The sequence below is a fragment of the Eretmochelys imbricata genome, chromosome 8 (genome assembly GCF_965152235.1).
Source record: "Eretmochelys imbricata isolate rEreImb1 chromosome 8, rEreImb1.hap1, whole genome shotgun sequence".
NCBI lineage: Eukaryota > Metazoa > Chordata > Testudines > Cheloniidae > Eretmochelys > Eretmochelys imbricata.
Genome location: NC_135579.1, coordinates 41,927,851 through 41,942,829, shown reverse-complemented (window position 1 = coordinate 41,942,829; position 14,979 = coordinate 41,927,851). Strand labels below are relative to the sequence as shown.

Sequence of the window (14,979 nt, the reverse complement as noted above, 5' to 3'; positions counted from 1 at the left end):
CAGGCAGACGTGTTCACGCTAGCCTGGGCCCAGAGCGGGGTGCTTCCTCGACACTCGTGGTCGCCCCTTGCTATTGGCCGCCCCAGGCACCTCCTTCTGGCGCCCAGAGCCGGCCTTGCCTGTGACTGCCGGCGTGGCTCCACTCGGCCCAGCCCACCCTTGCAGAGCGCCCAGGCAGCCCCGCGATGATTGGGCACCGCTCAGCTCGTGCCCGCCCATGAGCCCACAGTCACGCCACGGCGAGGGCCCCCGCGAGCTTCCCGATTGGTAGGCTGCTGTGCGGGGCGGTGCCTACGGGAGCGAGGCGGAGGTGGGGAGCCGGGGCGGGGCGGGCAGAGTGGCGCTCTGCCCGCCGTGCGCGCGGTCTATAACGGTGCACGGAGAAACTCGCTAGTTTACTGTGCCCGCTCGAGGCTGCGGGATGCAGCCCGTCGTGCTGGTCACCGGCGCCAGCAGGTGAGGAGGGGCCAGGCGGAAGCAGCCTCGTCCATCTGGCGGGGGGCGGGGCTCGCTCGCTCGCTCGGGGGTGCCCTATGCAGCCCCCTCACCGGGCGGTTGTGTGGGACCCTAGGCCACCCCCCGGGGTCTGGGGGGCAGGAGCTGTTGGGGAGCACTTTTGGCGGCTCCACAGGCGCAGGGGGCTGGGAGCAGCCGGCTCTGCTTCCCTGGCCCCAGCCGTGTCGCTTGGGGGAAGGGATCACCCTGCACTCACCGGCGGCGGGAAGTGGAGTGCCCCGGCTGGGAGCTGGCGGAGCGGAGCGGGCTGAGGGCAGGTTGACCCGCTTCCTGCCACTGAGTGTGGGGTCGCTGGGGGAGGAGGTGGAATGGGGGCGGGGGGGAACGGTAAGAGGCAGGGCGGAGGGAGTTGTCCGGGGCCCAGCACCCCCCTAGGGAGGGGCCTGCCCCTGCAGTGGGCGCAGCCTGCTCAGGTGCTGGCCGGGGGACAGGGCTTGTCGTGGGGGCTTGTGCTGCCTTGTATGCAGCACACAGCTGCCTAGGTCACCGTGAAATTTGGGGTGATTTGGTGCCCTAAACTTCCTGGTGCCCTCCGCAGCTGCGTATGCCTAAGTGGTGTGGTGCCAGGCTGACTGGGCTCTTGTCTCCCTGGACCGTTGCAGTGGCATCGGCTCCGCCCTATGCAAGCGGTTACTGCAGGAGGACGCTGAGGTTCGGCTGTGCCTGGCCTGCCGGAGCATGCAGAAGGCTGCTGCCACCAAGGCCATGCTGCTGGCTGCCCACCCTGCCGCCCAGGTTACCTTCGTGCACCTGGATGTCAGCAGCCTGGAGTCTGTCCTGCAGGCAGCCAGCGAGATCCAGTGCAGGTGTGTGGAGCCTGCCCGGGCTCAAGGTGGGTGGGTGCTGTGCCCCTAGCCCTGGCTGAGGAGAGTGAGCAACAGGGACCTCTCTGGTTCAATCTGCTGCATCCAGCAGGTGTGTCTTGCCAGCCCTCAGGCCTGGGAATAAGCCTGAAGCACAGTCAGTTCTTTCACTCTGAGTAGGGGGAAAGGGCTGAGATGTGTCCTCCTTTAGCTCAGCTGGTGGTGGTCAAATGTCATCCTCTAGTGTGTGTAGGGCAAAGAGGGGACTCTTTGCCCAGCTTGCATTTGCTGCAGGCAGCTGTCATAGAATCATAGAAAATTAGGACTGGCAGAGACCTCAGGAGGTCATCTAGTCCAATCCCCGACTTAAAGCACGACCACCCCCAACTAAATCAAGGACCAACACCAACTAAGTTCCTGTCAGGCTCTGCAAAGTCCTTGTGCAGCCCGTGGTTTGGGCACCATGCTTCACAAAATGTGGAAATTCAATGTGTACACAGCATAGGAATGCTACAAGCCCCCCTTCTGTTGTGCCCCGTATTCCTCTCTCCCCCCTCCCCCCGATTACCAGTCTTACCTCTTCAGCTACTGCAGTGACCTCTTTCACCTGCCACAGTCCAAAAGTACACCACTGAGCCTGACCTGCTAAAGCGTTTCCTTGAAACCAGGAGCACTGGATAGCTCCAGACAGGAAGTGATCTGTTTGCCACTTGCCTTAATGTTGCTGGCCACAATGTCCTGTCTTGAACAGGAGAGTCGCAGAACTTAATGATACAAGTTACAGATTTTACAATTGCATTTGAGCGTAACACTCCCCACTGTTGCTTCCACTAGCTCTTCTGGAATAGGAGAGCCACAGGTGTGTTGAGCAGCCTGCCATCTAGATCTGGTCTGAGAGGGTTAGACAACACAACAAAAATGCATCCGCCTCAGGAACCTTGTATGTACTAAGGCTCCTGGTATTGCTTCCAACCTCCCAAAAAGAGCTGAACTGGTGGTGGCAACAATAGGAAATCTGATTCTTCCACTGCAGGTCAGGTCACTTCTGGGTTTGTTTCAGGGGGTGGTGAAGTTTTGTTTATACACTGCTTTGAGATCTTTAGTTGGAAAGTAGTAACTGCAGAGTTACTCTGGTGATATCTGTGTTATAAAAATCCCAGTCCCAGAAGATATTAGCCTATGGAAGTTAGGTGCCTAAATTCCTTTGAATTAACCTAATCTTATTTTCTCTTGAAAATCCTGGATAGCTAACTGAAATTTGAGGCATACAGAAGTTTGGAAAATGGATTACTTGTGGGCATCAGTTATATTTTAAGAACTCTAGATTTGACCCGCAACACTCCACGTTTTGTGGGATTTTTACGTTCAGAGTGAATTTTACAGTTCAGATCCCTATAATGGACTCAATCAAGAACTCTCAGAATCTGGGAAACTTATTCTGGATCCCAGCTCTGGATCATGTCTAGTTTTATTTTGCAAAATGACATCATCATGATTAGCTTAATATTCTTTGAACTTCAAAATAAAGAAATGACTTGTCTCTGAGCTTCTGTCTCCATTGTGGGCTAGCATTAGCTGTGGTGGTTTTTGTTTTTTTTTTGTTTTTTTTTTATGAGATGCTCTAGTAATAGCCATAACCAACCATACTGTTTGTTTCCTTTGTGTAGGTTCCAGCGCTTGGACTGTCTCTTTCTGAATGCTGGGACTATGCCAAATACCCATATTAGCTTCAAAGCACTGATCTCTGGTCTCTTCTCCGGGTACAGAATACTATCCTTAAGTAACAGTCAGATACTTTTCTCTTCCTGGTTTTGTCCTTGGATGAGTAAGGGGAGGGGAGATACAAAATGGATGATGGCATGAATGAATGTTCCAGTGATTCACTGAGATTTTGGATGGCTGATAATGTGAGGGATGGTTAACGAAACACTGAATGAGTGGGTGGTTTAGCTAAAAGGTGAACAGATCTTCTTTCGGTTATAGTCATTACTTAGGAAGTCATAAATGTGCATGGTAGTCTACAAAAGCCTTCTGCTCAGAAGAATTTACAGTCCAGGTAAAGCAGAAAGGCTTACCAAACTGGATTCAATGGATTATAACAGGGGTTCTCAAACTGGGGGTCGTGATCCCGCAGGGAGTCGTGAGGTTATTACATGGTCACCAAAAAGCTTGTTATGAGAACCCCTGGTCTAGAGAAGGTACTTGAAAGAATGGGGGAAACAGTATGTTTAAGACAGTGGGGAAGGTGTGGGAAGACTGAGAAGGAGGGAGAAACGTATATTGAGGTAGAGAATGGTATTAAAGGTATAGCAGGCAGAAGTAAGGGGCTTCTGAGGTTTGGGCCTCTCGTGAAGGAGGGGAGTGAGGTGATGGTGAGCAACTTCTCTGTTTAAAGAGACCAGCATGATCTTGCTTGGCAGATGAAAATCAAGAGCTGAGACTGCTGTGGAGGCATGCTGGGAATGCCATAGTTAAGGTATCAGAGTAGCAGCCGTATTAGTCTGTATTTGCAAAAAGGGGAGGAGTACTTGTGGCACCTTAGAGACTAACCAATTTATTTGAGCATAAGCTTTCGTGAGCTACAGCTCACTTCATCAGATGCATTCAGTGGACATAAGGTAGTATCAGGTCTCTGCCTCTGATAGGAACTTAACATCTGTGTTAAACAGCTTGGGAACAGGAGAAGAGAGACTGGATGTGGGATGTTTCAGAATAACAGCCATGTTAGTCTGTATTCGCAAAAAGAAAAGGAGTACTTGTGGCACCTTAGAGACTAACCAGTTTATTTGAGCATGAGCTTTCGTGAGCTACAGCTCAGAGCTGTAGCTCACGAAAGCTCATGCTCAAATAAATTGGTTAGTCTCTAAGGTGCCACAAGTACTCCTTTTCTTTTTGGATGTGGGATGTGAGCCAAGGCTGGGGATGGTTTGAATAGTTTGAGAAATGAGCAAATGGATCTAGGCCTTGTCCAAACATGGAAAACTTTAACTCTACTGGTATGGTTGGAGGGGTACAGCTCACATCACACCATCGGTCACTGGTATACAAGTGCTTTACTGGTACAGTTGATCCTTGTATGGGAAGGGGAAGTAAGCTATACTGGTATAAGGCATTTTTTATACCAGTACAACCATCTCAGTAAAAAAAAAATCATACCCTTAATTTAGGCTGGTGTATGCACAGGTCTTGTAACAGCATAAAAGTGTGGAGATAAAACTGGTGCTGTAGGTGGAGACTATGGATTTGATAGCTGGAATGAAGAATTAATTCCACCAGACAAGTCAGATGTGTTAATGGCCTACTGGGCATGAAGGGGGCTGTGGGTGGGGAGGCAAAAATATTAATAGATATTAATATTATATTATAATATTAATTAATATAATAAATTAATAATAATAATTAATAAATATTAATTAAATAGAGAAAAATGGGTCACCATACAGCCTGTAGGTGTGCACAGGAGGCTGGGAGAGAGCCAGAGATCAGCCACAACATTGCAGGGGCATCAAGTTCTTCTCAAATAGCAATGAATTATGGTTTGTTGTATCCCTCTGAAGTAGGGAAATAGGTCATCCCCCTCACCTCCATATATAGGGAAGCTGAGTCATGGAAGTTAAGTGAGTGCAAATTCAGTGACTGACAGAGCCAGGAACTCCTAACTCTTATTTGCTTTAACCACTAGACTGCTTTTCCTCTGAGTGACAGCCCATGTTACAGGCTCCCATTTAGTTTGTGAGCAGCAAACTGGAAATCAGTTTTGGTTTTTGTTTTAAAAAAAAAACTGTTTTCTGTTGTAATAACAAATCTCTAAAATCAAGTCTCAGTAAAAATTAGAGCTGGCTGAAGTCTTTCAAAGTTTAGTTGAAAGACTTTGTATTTTTAAAACCAAAAAAATTGTTTAAAAGTAAACAAAACACGCTGACACTGGGATCTTTGCTTTTCAAAATGTATGCTGTTAAATATTTAAGATTATCAGAATTTTTCCTTTTTTAAAAAGTGATTTTGAAAAAACATACTATTTTGAACCTTCAGAATGAAAATTGCTTCTGAATTTGGTTCTGCAAGGAGTTTTCCAATCTGTTGTAGAGCTGGTCAAAATACTAAAAATGATAAGAATTGTTCAATAAAATTATCACCTGAAGAAGCTATAGCTCTGTCTAAAATTTCCTCTCTCCTCTCCTTGTATTCCAGGAAAGCAGTCCATATGCTGAGCACAGCGGAGGGGCTGTTAACTCAAGAAGACTGCATCACTGCAGATGGCCTGCAGGCTGTGTTTGAAACCAACCTCTTTGGGCACTTTATACTGGTAAAACTGCTTCTGACAGTCAGGCCCCGATTCTGCGTCAGTGTGCAGTTTTGGGTAGAGCAGGAATTAAATGGGTTGGTTCACCTCTCTTCCAATGTTCCTGTACACTGACCCAGTCTGGAGTGTATCTGAGTAATGTGCAGTGGTCCAGGCATAGGGCAGGAGACCGCACCATCCCCTGTACATACCCTGGCCTGGTCAGCTATCTCCTAGTGGCTGAATGACAGCCAGGTTTGGGATTTCCCAATGTGCAGGCAACATTTCTTACTGAAAGAGTTAGAATTACTTCAGGGTTACTCTGCACAGCCAGCAGACATGTTGGCTCCTAAGAGAAACAAAGGCCTGGTTCTCCCTACTTTGCAGCCTGTCTCCTGTGCAAAGTGAATGCAAACAGGCTATAAAATGCTACCAACCAGGATCTGGGTCTGAGGTATACCAGTGACATGATTCTCCACTTACTTGTTTCTTTTGCGGTCAGTTAACCCAAACCCCTGCCCTCTAGACTAGCGTAACTGAAGTGGGAATTATTTTCAAATATCCTGGGATAACTGCTGAAATGGATAATCACTCTCTTATCTCCTTAGATTCGGCAGCTTAAGCCTCTGCTATGTTGCCTTGAAAAGCCCTCCCTGCTCATCTGGACATCTTCCAGCAATGCCAGGAAGTCTGCTTTCACTCTCACTGACTACCAGCACAGCAAAGGCAAAGAGTCTTACAGTTCCTCCAAATATGCCATTGACCTTGCTAGTGTGGCTCTGAACAAGCACTTTAACAAGCAGGTGAGGCTGTTTACCCTATGGTATGATGCGGAAAGCTGTTGCACTTGAGCATGTTGGTCTGAGAAATGTTGATAAGGTGGCATGCTCGTCAGTGGCAGTAGTATGTTGATGCATAGAAGTACCACGTAGCAGTGTTCAGTTGCTTAATAGATTGCTTCATGGATGTGAAGGAGCTTAGCTAGGGTGAGTTTCAAGTAAGTAGGATTGGTAGGATGTGGTAGGGAATGTTTGGTATAGAAGTTGCAGTTTTAAACCTCACAGAATTGAGCTCTTACCTTCAGAATATTTGGAAGCTGTAGCCTTGGCTTTGGGACAGACATTATCTCTCTTTGCTGGCTGCATTGTATTGGTATTTAATAAACCTTCCACTCTGTGGACTCATCCACATGATGACTGGCCTGATCTGTCACATGAATTAAGCAGTCCATCTAGTCTAGCAACCTGTCTAAGACTGGCTAAGAAACATTTTAGAGGAAGGTGCAAGAAACTCATATGGGACAACTATAGAATAACTTGCCTGTAAGGGAAACTTCTGCCAACTGATGTGCCTTTTGCTCAGAGGTAGGAGTTGATAGGGCAAGTATTTTTAGAAGGGCCATCTGATATGACTGGATGGCCTGTAAAAACTGTGGCATCGCAGCAGATACAGGCATGGGAGTTGTTGACTATCCCACACTAGAATCTTGGACAAGAGGCAGGGCCTTCCCTGTCATGGGCCTGTGACTGGAATTAATGCTGCTTTCCCTTGTTCTGTGCCAGTCCATAAGTGGCAGCCTTCTTTCTGGAAAGAGTTGCCATCCCTTACTGCTGTTTAACTGCTATTTGGTGGGAGAGGGCTTACCTATATGTTGAGGATGAGGAATGTATGTTTCTCTACACATCTCTGCTCACTACTGCACAGGGGCATCTGCTGACTGCATTGTGAGGCCTTTTGGAAGGTGTGAGACACCTTGTAATACTTTTTCTGGTGTGTTCTTTCCAAGCAGATATGCAGCATTTAGTGTTGGCTTGTATCCTCTCTTCCCACTTCTGCAGGGGCTGTATTCCAGTGTAGTTTGTCCAGGTCTTGTGATGACTAACCTGACTTATGGAATTCTGCCATCTTTCTTCTGGAAGCTGCTTATGCCCATCATGTGGATAGTGAGTAATCCATCTGAAAGTGTGGGTTTATTTCCAACTCTTTGGGCTGGGATGGTCTTGGGCATTTCACTCCTAGGGGTATACACAGTGCCCTGTCTGCCTTATCACCAAGCCGGTTGTACAGTGTCCTTTGCTCAGAGTGTGAATGGAAATGTAGCAGATTGCTTCACGTTGAGTTGGGAAGTAGCCTTTTGCCAAAGTGACTCTTGGGCCCTTAGGACCAGCAGGGTCAGTTTGGAAGGTGGAGTTTCGGCAAATAGATGCCTAGATAGCTTGGGGCTCCTTATCTGCAGAGGCTTGGAGAGGGCTGGTGAAGAGCCAGCCATTTTTTCCCCCATTCATATATTTGTAAATGGGTGCAAAGCCAGGGCTACCAGTTATGTGGTGCCCCATGGTTATGTGCCTCGTGGTGGGATACTGCTGTGTGCCATGTGCTGCAACAGCCAGAGAAGAAGCTGTATCTTGATACAGTGGTCCTTTGCCATGCATGTTGTAACAGAATGGCAAGGGTCTCCTGCTGTTTCACTCTGTTAGGTGTTGAAATTCTTAGGGCACTGTAGGTGAATTATGTTCCACCTTGATAGCAGGCAGGTAGAGGTAGCCCTCTGGGGAATCAAGAGCTAGCGTCTGGGACAGGCATAGGCTAGATGAGAAAGGAACCTTTATACAGCCACGCCTGGAAAGGAGGCTTAGGCTGAGTTTCAGTGACCTCCGTGAATTTCCCTTCAGTTAATTTAACCCAAAGCACAAGAGTAGGATGATGCTCTGCAGCGAGTGAGACTTTCTGGAGCTGGGACTCTACCACCAATCACCTTTTATGGCCCAAGATCAATATTGCTGCTGAGAGATGCTAGTGGGGGGCCCTAGATGGGGAAGCTGATTTTAACCATGGCCTTTGATCTCTGGTTGCTCAGCCTCATGCCTTAGGCTCATTTCCCAGAGGCACTGAGCACTTACCACTCCAATAGCCCCAATCAGAATTATTGGTGCTCAGCACCTGTGGGAATTAAGCAGAAACTGGGCAACTAAAAGCAGATGGACCCCAAATCTGAGACTGTTCTTGATCACCTGAACCATAGTTAATAACTAGGCTGGTATTTTCAAAGCACTAAGCATTGGCATATGGTAAACTTCCCACTCCAGTAGGAACAGAGCTAGGTAATCCATGCCTCTGAACGGCTCACCCTCAATTAATGTTCCTACACATGGAAAATGATTCCTAAGAGAATACAAACTTCAGCAGTGAAGTCACCAGCTTTTAAGTGTGTTTTGTTTCTCCCTGGCACCTCTGGTGGAAAGTGGCCTCTTCAACATGCTTCACTTTCTTTCACCTCCCTTTACTCTACTCTCCCCACCCCTACACCTTTCCTTTACTATCTCATCCTGTGCCTGTTCTCTTCGTCTGCAGCCCTCAGTTTTCCAGCCTTGCTAATATTCCACACACTATCTACAGACAGCCAGACTTCCTATTTCCATCAGCCAGGCACCTTTCCATCTGTCTTACAAGCAGCTGCCTGTATTTGGCCTTAGCACTGCTGCCACAAACTGCTACCTGCTTGCTGTTGGGACCCGCCACCTCTTAGAATCGTAGAATATCAGGGTTGGAAGGGACCACAGGAGGACATCTAGTCCAACCCCCTGCTCAAAGCAGGACCAATCCCCAACAAAATCATCCCAGCCAGTTCTTTGTCAAGCCGGGCCTTAAAAACCTCTAAGGAAGGAGATTCCACCACCTCCCTAGGTAACACATTACAGTGCCTCACCTCCCTCCTAGTGAAAAAGGTTTTCCTAATATCCAACCTAAGCCTCCCCCATTGCAACTTGAGACCATTGCTTCTTGTTCTGTCAATCACTTTTCACTCACTGAATCACTTTTCATTGGATGACAAGGTGTCATAAATTGTACTCCACCCACAGCTTGGGAGCCAGCTCAGAAAGGAGGTGGCTGGAAGAAAGGTATATCGGGGCGGGGGGGGGGGGGGGCTCAGCTGGTCCCCTGCATGCCTGCCACCCCCCTACCCCCAGCAGCATGGAGAGACTTGTTGGCCGTCTGGATGGTTGTAGTAAATTTGCAGTGGCCCTGGGCTGAAGGGGGTCACCCGGTCATCTAGCTAGAGGCAGGTGGCCTTACTCAAGGGGTGGGGGAGCTGTTGGCTAGGCCACAAGCAGCAGAGGACCTTGTGCCTTAACACGACTGCTGACCTCCAGGGAGCTCAATCTTGATTCCTTGCTCCAAGGCATAGGTGTTAGTAAGTTTCATGTCTTGTTTCTTCTTCTCTTTCAGATCCGCTTTTTCACCAAGTCTTACACACTAACTCCATACAATGGAGCAGAAGCTCAGGTATGTAACATGGCTTGCACCTCAAATCACTACTTGTCTGCAGTGTGCAACTCCTCCTAGCCCCCAGGTGTCTGGTACTGGCTGTGAATGCGTCCTCTGCCAGATGAATATATACAAAGCAGTGTTTCTCTCCTCTTGCCCTGTACATCTGAATCACTTTCCACAGTAAGTGCTAAGACACTGAGCTGGTATTTGAGGTTCTTCAAACAAATGTTTTTTCACCCTCTTCTTCCTCACCTATTCAGAGAGACCCTGTGGTCTCTAGATCTCACAGTGATGGTCCCTTCTGCCCTTACCCAAGCCAGGACCTGTATCCCTTCTGGCCTTACAGGTCAGAGCAAATGGTTGTAACACAAGTCATCGAACTGAACCCAGTAACTCCTACCTCAAGCAGAAACCACAAGCGGCTTGTGTTGAACCGTGGCATATCTCGCTAAAGACATGGTAAGTGTAACTACTGTCTATTAGGAGCATGGACTGTGGTGTTCCCAGTACCACAGGGAGCACAGCAGCCAGCTGCCTCTCTGGAGCTTAAGTGGAATGTCTCATTGAGGAAACTGGGCAGTTTGGCATCCTCTTCCCTCTTCATGTTGTCAAGCTGTTTTGTTCTAAACTGCATGGCTGTCCAAACAAACTGGACTGCCTGCCCACACAACTATGCTATTGTCTTTAAAGGTATGGCTCTTCAAACAAAAGCCAGAGTCACTGGATGCACTAATGAAATATCACAGCTGTACTTCACCAATGGGGAAGAACTATGTGGAGTCCCAAAAGGTAAATATAGCAATGACTCTGAAGTCCAATTTACTCTTGAGGGAATTCTGCACCAAGAAAACAAAAATCCTGTGCACAATAGTTTAGTTTAAAATTCTGCAAACTTTATTGGTCAAATAGATGTGGAGGCTCCAGCATGGCGGGGGGAACACAGGTCTCTGGCTGTGCGGAGTGAGATCACCCTGTAGCTCCATCCCCCCAGGGCACAGACTTGGTGATGAGGTTACACCTGACCGACACAGCACAAGGGCCAGGACTGCCCCAGAAACATCCTGGGGGCCTGCCCTCTGTCAGGCATGTGGGCAGGCAGGCTCAGCCTGGCAGGATTCAGGTGTGGGGTGAGGGTTCTGTGTGGGACAGTCTGGGTGCGGGCAGCTCAGTGTGGGGGATCTGGATGCATAGGGAGGGGCTCATTCCGGGTGCAGAAGCAATGGGCTTAGCAGGGGAGGGGTCTGGGCTTGGGGTGGGGAGTCTAGGTGCTGGGAGAGGAGCTGGGTGGAGCAGCGTTCAGGGGGTGGGCTAGTCGGAGAGGTCCAGGTGCAGTGGGTATGGGGCTTACTGGGGTTCAAGGGGGGCTCAGCAGGGGTGGTCTGGGTGCAGGGGTGGGGGTTTTGGATTTAGGGGTGGGGGAGGGGCTGGGCAGGGGCTCCAGATGCAGGGAGTGAGGCCAGGTGTGTGTCTGGGTCTGGGCCCAAATGCAGGGGGTTGGGCCGGGGGGAGGGAGAAGAGCTTCCTGCAGCTGGGGGAGATTTCTGGGAGTGGATCTGACCTTGCCCTGGCTACAGCCACTCCTGCAGGGGAAGAAGTCCTGTAATCCCCCAGCCTAGTTGGGAGTAGCAGGAAAGCTATCATAAACCTACAGCTAAGGGTAGCATAAAATCCCTCGTGGGTAGCTGTACTGAATTTTTACCTATAAGGGATAAGAAGCTCAAATAACCTACTTGGCACCTGACCAAAAGGGCCAATGAGAAAAGAAGATACTTTCAAATCTGGGGGGTGGGGAGGGTTTGTTTGCGCTCTTTGTTCTCTCTCTGGACGGGGAGAGAGACCAGGCAGGAGAAAAAAATCTCCTAAAAACCTACCAGAAATGAGCATCTAAGATTACAAAAATTGTAAGTAAGGCAAGGAAATGTGTGAATTTTCCCTATGCAAAGTGAGTTTTGTTCCTGGGTGGTGGTTTGTTGTGTGTGTTGTTTTGTTTTTGTAACTTTGAAGCTGAGCCTAGAGGAGAGTTCTCTGTGTTTTTAAATCTTTTCATCACCTGTAAAAACACCTTCCATCCTGATTTTTACAGAGGTGCTTCTTTTACTTTTTTTCTTAAGCTCTTCTTTTTAAGAATCTGATTTTGATTTTAGTGCCTTAAAGATAAAGGCTCTTGTCTGTGCTTGTATTAAAGGCAATTGGCTGGTATATTCTCAAGCCTCCCCAGGAAAGGGGTGAAGGGGCTTGGGGGGTGATATTTTGGGGAAATAGGGACTCCAAGTGGTCCTCTTCCTGAATTTTTGTCTAAATCACGTGGTGGTGGTGGCAATACTGTCCAAGGACAAGGAAAGGATTTGTGCCTTGGGGAAGTTTTTAACCTAAGCTGATAAAAATAAGCTTAGGGGTCTTTCATGCAGGTCCTCACATCTGTACCCCAGAGTTCAGAGTGAGGAGGGAACCCTGACACGAGCCCAACACGTTTTTAGGAGCCACTAGCTGGCATATCTCCAGAACACCCCTCCTCCCTCACCACTGCAGTGATTTACCTCTCTGCTGGCTGGTCTGGGTGCCCTAAACAATGTGGCCACGCTGCTGGGAAATAACCACTCTCTCAGCTTCCCTGTCAAAAAGTTCCTTTTCTGCAGAGAAGCAAAGAAATCTGCGGGAGGACATTACATTCTGCACAGGTGCAGAATTCCCCCATGAGTACAAATTGTAAGAGCTGGACTGTTATGTATTGGCTCAAAACACTTACCTGAGGACCTGATTCTTCCATCCTTACTGCTATTTATGCTCTACTGCACAGTGCCTAACCTAGCCTGCCAGTCTCTGTATCTCACTGTATGAATGCACTGCCTCTGGACTAACAGCTGAGTGCCTAGGTAGGTGGCCTTCTGAGTAGGCATTATAAGACAGTGTCCCCAGCCCTTCTGTGTTAAGACCAGAATCACCAACACAAGGCTTGATGCAACTTCTTGTAACAAGGATGTGGAAGCCTAATGGACTAGTAGGGGGATTGGCTTGAACTTAATTGGATCACAGGAGTTCAAACAAAACCAGCGTGAGACCCAGCCCTTCCCATTCCCTTCAGAGCCACTGAGAGGTATGAGCAGACGTACAAGATTTCTGCTGCTGCAAGGTGGAGAAAGGATCTCCTCTCACTGCTGCCCACCAGGACATGTGTAGTTCAGTGAGGTGGGGGAGTATTCTTCCTTTTGTAGCCTTATCCTTAGAAAGCTCTGACAAGCCCCCTTCTGTTCCAGTGGTCCTCAAAATGCAGGCTCTGTGCTGACTGTACAGTTTTACTCTGACTTTGTAGCAAGCACACAAGATAATACAACTATTGCGGTCATAACAGTGTGCTAGAAATGATATAGTTATGACAGTCTCTGCATCAGAGAGCTTACAAAGCAAACTGGTGGTGAGGGGAAGGGCTGTTATACCCCAGCTAAGTGACTGTGCTTATGAGTATGTACTTTGTTCTATCTGATTTTAATTATATACTTGTTCTAATTCTGGGTGGGCAACTGGAGTTGAGTGCAGGAGGCCAGGCAGGGCTGAAATGGAGAGGGAGTGCAATCGGCAGGCATGGGGTGCTTGGCAGCTGAAGGGCTGCAGTCACAGCAGAGCCAGAACCTGCAGCCAATTACACTAAAGCAAGGGAGAATTCCCTCTGCAGAGTCAGAGTGAAATAAAAGATGTTAGGCTGTGATGACTCTAGCTGAAAGGCCTAGATTTCACCCCCAGCTGTGATTAATGCTGGCAGTCTTGAGAAGGAGCCTCAAGGCAGGGGCTTCAGTAGTGTACACCATGCAAGTTCCTCCTGGCTTGTGCTGCTGTTCCCTCACTGCAGAGGCTACAGTTTACACTTGTGTCCTTGGCAGCTTGTGCTAATGCTGGGGGAGCATTCCTTCTCCTCAAAGGCAGTGATTCCACATCCTATCCCACATGAAGCAGCTTTCTTTTATTTGGGGCTGTTGCTCATCTGTGGGAAATGCTAGTCCTCTGTCATTTGGGGCTACGGTCCTAACCTCCAGCTCCCTGGGCACATGCCATAAGTGGCTGAGTGGGTACCTTTCAGGAGGAGACTGAGCCTGTCCTTGGCTTTGCCTATCTCTGGCAACATCCAGAGGTTCTTTGTTGGTCCTCACTGCAGCCCCTTTGGTCTAATATTACTGCTCTGGTTTTCTTGCAGATGGATGTGGAAGAAGAAACTACTGAAATATTTTATCAAAAGCTGTTGGAACTGGAGAAGCATGTCCTAGCAAGATTGAATGCTCCCTTTAGCTCTAAGTAACAAGATCCAGACAAGGCCTCCAAGGACAAATCTTTCTGGCACTAGTGACATTGGAGTTCCTTCTAAGTGGGTATTATGTGTTTGCAGTAGAGGCCTTCTTGGAGACCTGTGGCTTTGTAGCACCTCTCATCCTTCGCTCAGTCTGGGAAGGAGTGATTTCCTAGAATGGGAGATATGAGAGGGATTGAATAGTTATTTAGTCTCTTGGAGTCCAGTACGAGATTGCTCTCTCCACTAACGCTTTCTAGTAACTTGCCTAAACCAGGCCTCCATTTCTGTACGTCATGGTCTTCACAATAAACTGCAGGTTCCAAGAACTACTGAGAAAAAGTATGAATGGGTTGAGAGCTCAGTGTGAGCACAAGGTGAAAATAGGTGGAAGGCCTGGTCTTGCACAGAAGGCTCCTCAGTTGCCAGGCTTCCTGGATAGCCACATGTGCCTGTTAAGGTCAGACTCTTCAAAAACTGATCAACATGTCTACATGGACACTTAGTGTGCATGCTAGAGTACTGCAGATTGACACCCCAGCTTGCAGCACACTATGGCCATGCTGCTCGCTAGAAGCCATGTGTGTGCTTTTCTCTTTCAAGCATGAGTAGATCAAAGTGCCCGATGGAATTTTTAGTGCTCACCAGCAGGATCCACACTATCACTTAACGTGATAGGCTGCAGCTTGATGGAGAGAGGTGACCATGCTCTGCTTCTGCCTAAAGTACAAAGTGCTCTTTACACAAAGAAAGGAGCAGTACTGCTTTCACCCTTGGGTTGTAGCATCTTGTATTGAGGCACAGAGTTGGTGCAGACCTCAGACATAACTGCT

General features: G+C 48.4%; 1 protein-coding gene across 2 annotated transcripts; it reads left to right on the top strand.

The window, feature by feature from the left end:
- The first annotated feature begins 318 nt into the window (after window positions 1–318).
- HSD17B7 (hydroxysteroid 17-beta dehydrogenase 7) lies at window positions 319–14,475 on the top strand. Of its 2 annotated transcripts, XM_077824337.1 has the most exons (9): window positions 319–456; window positions 1,119–1,322; window positions 2,987–3,079; window positions 5,511–5,625; window positions 6,210–6,404; window positions 7,440–7,544; window positions 9,829–9,885; window positions 10,561–10,659; window positions 14,057–14,475. In XM_077824337.1, exons 1-9 carry the CDS (start codon window positions 422–424, stop codon window positions 14,156–14,158), a joined length of 1,005 nt encoding a protein of 334 aa, XP_077680463.1. In that variant the 5' UTR covers window positions 319–421; the 3' UTR covers window positions 14,159–14,475. The 2 variants fall into 2 exon arrangements, with proteins under 2 accessions (XP_077680463.1, XP_077680464.1); XM_077824338.1 differs by lacking the exon at window positions 2,987–3,079.
- The last annotated feature ends 504 nt before the right edge of the window (window positions 14,476–14,979 follow it).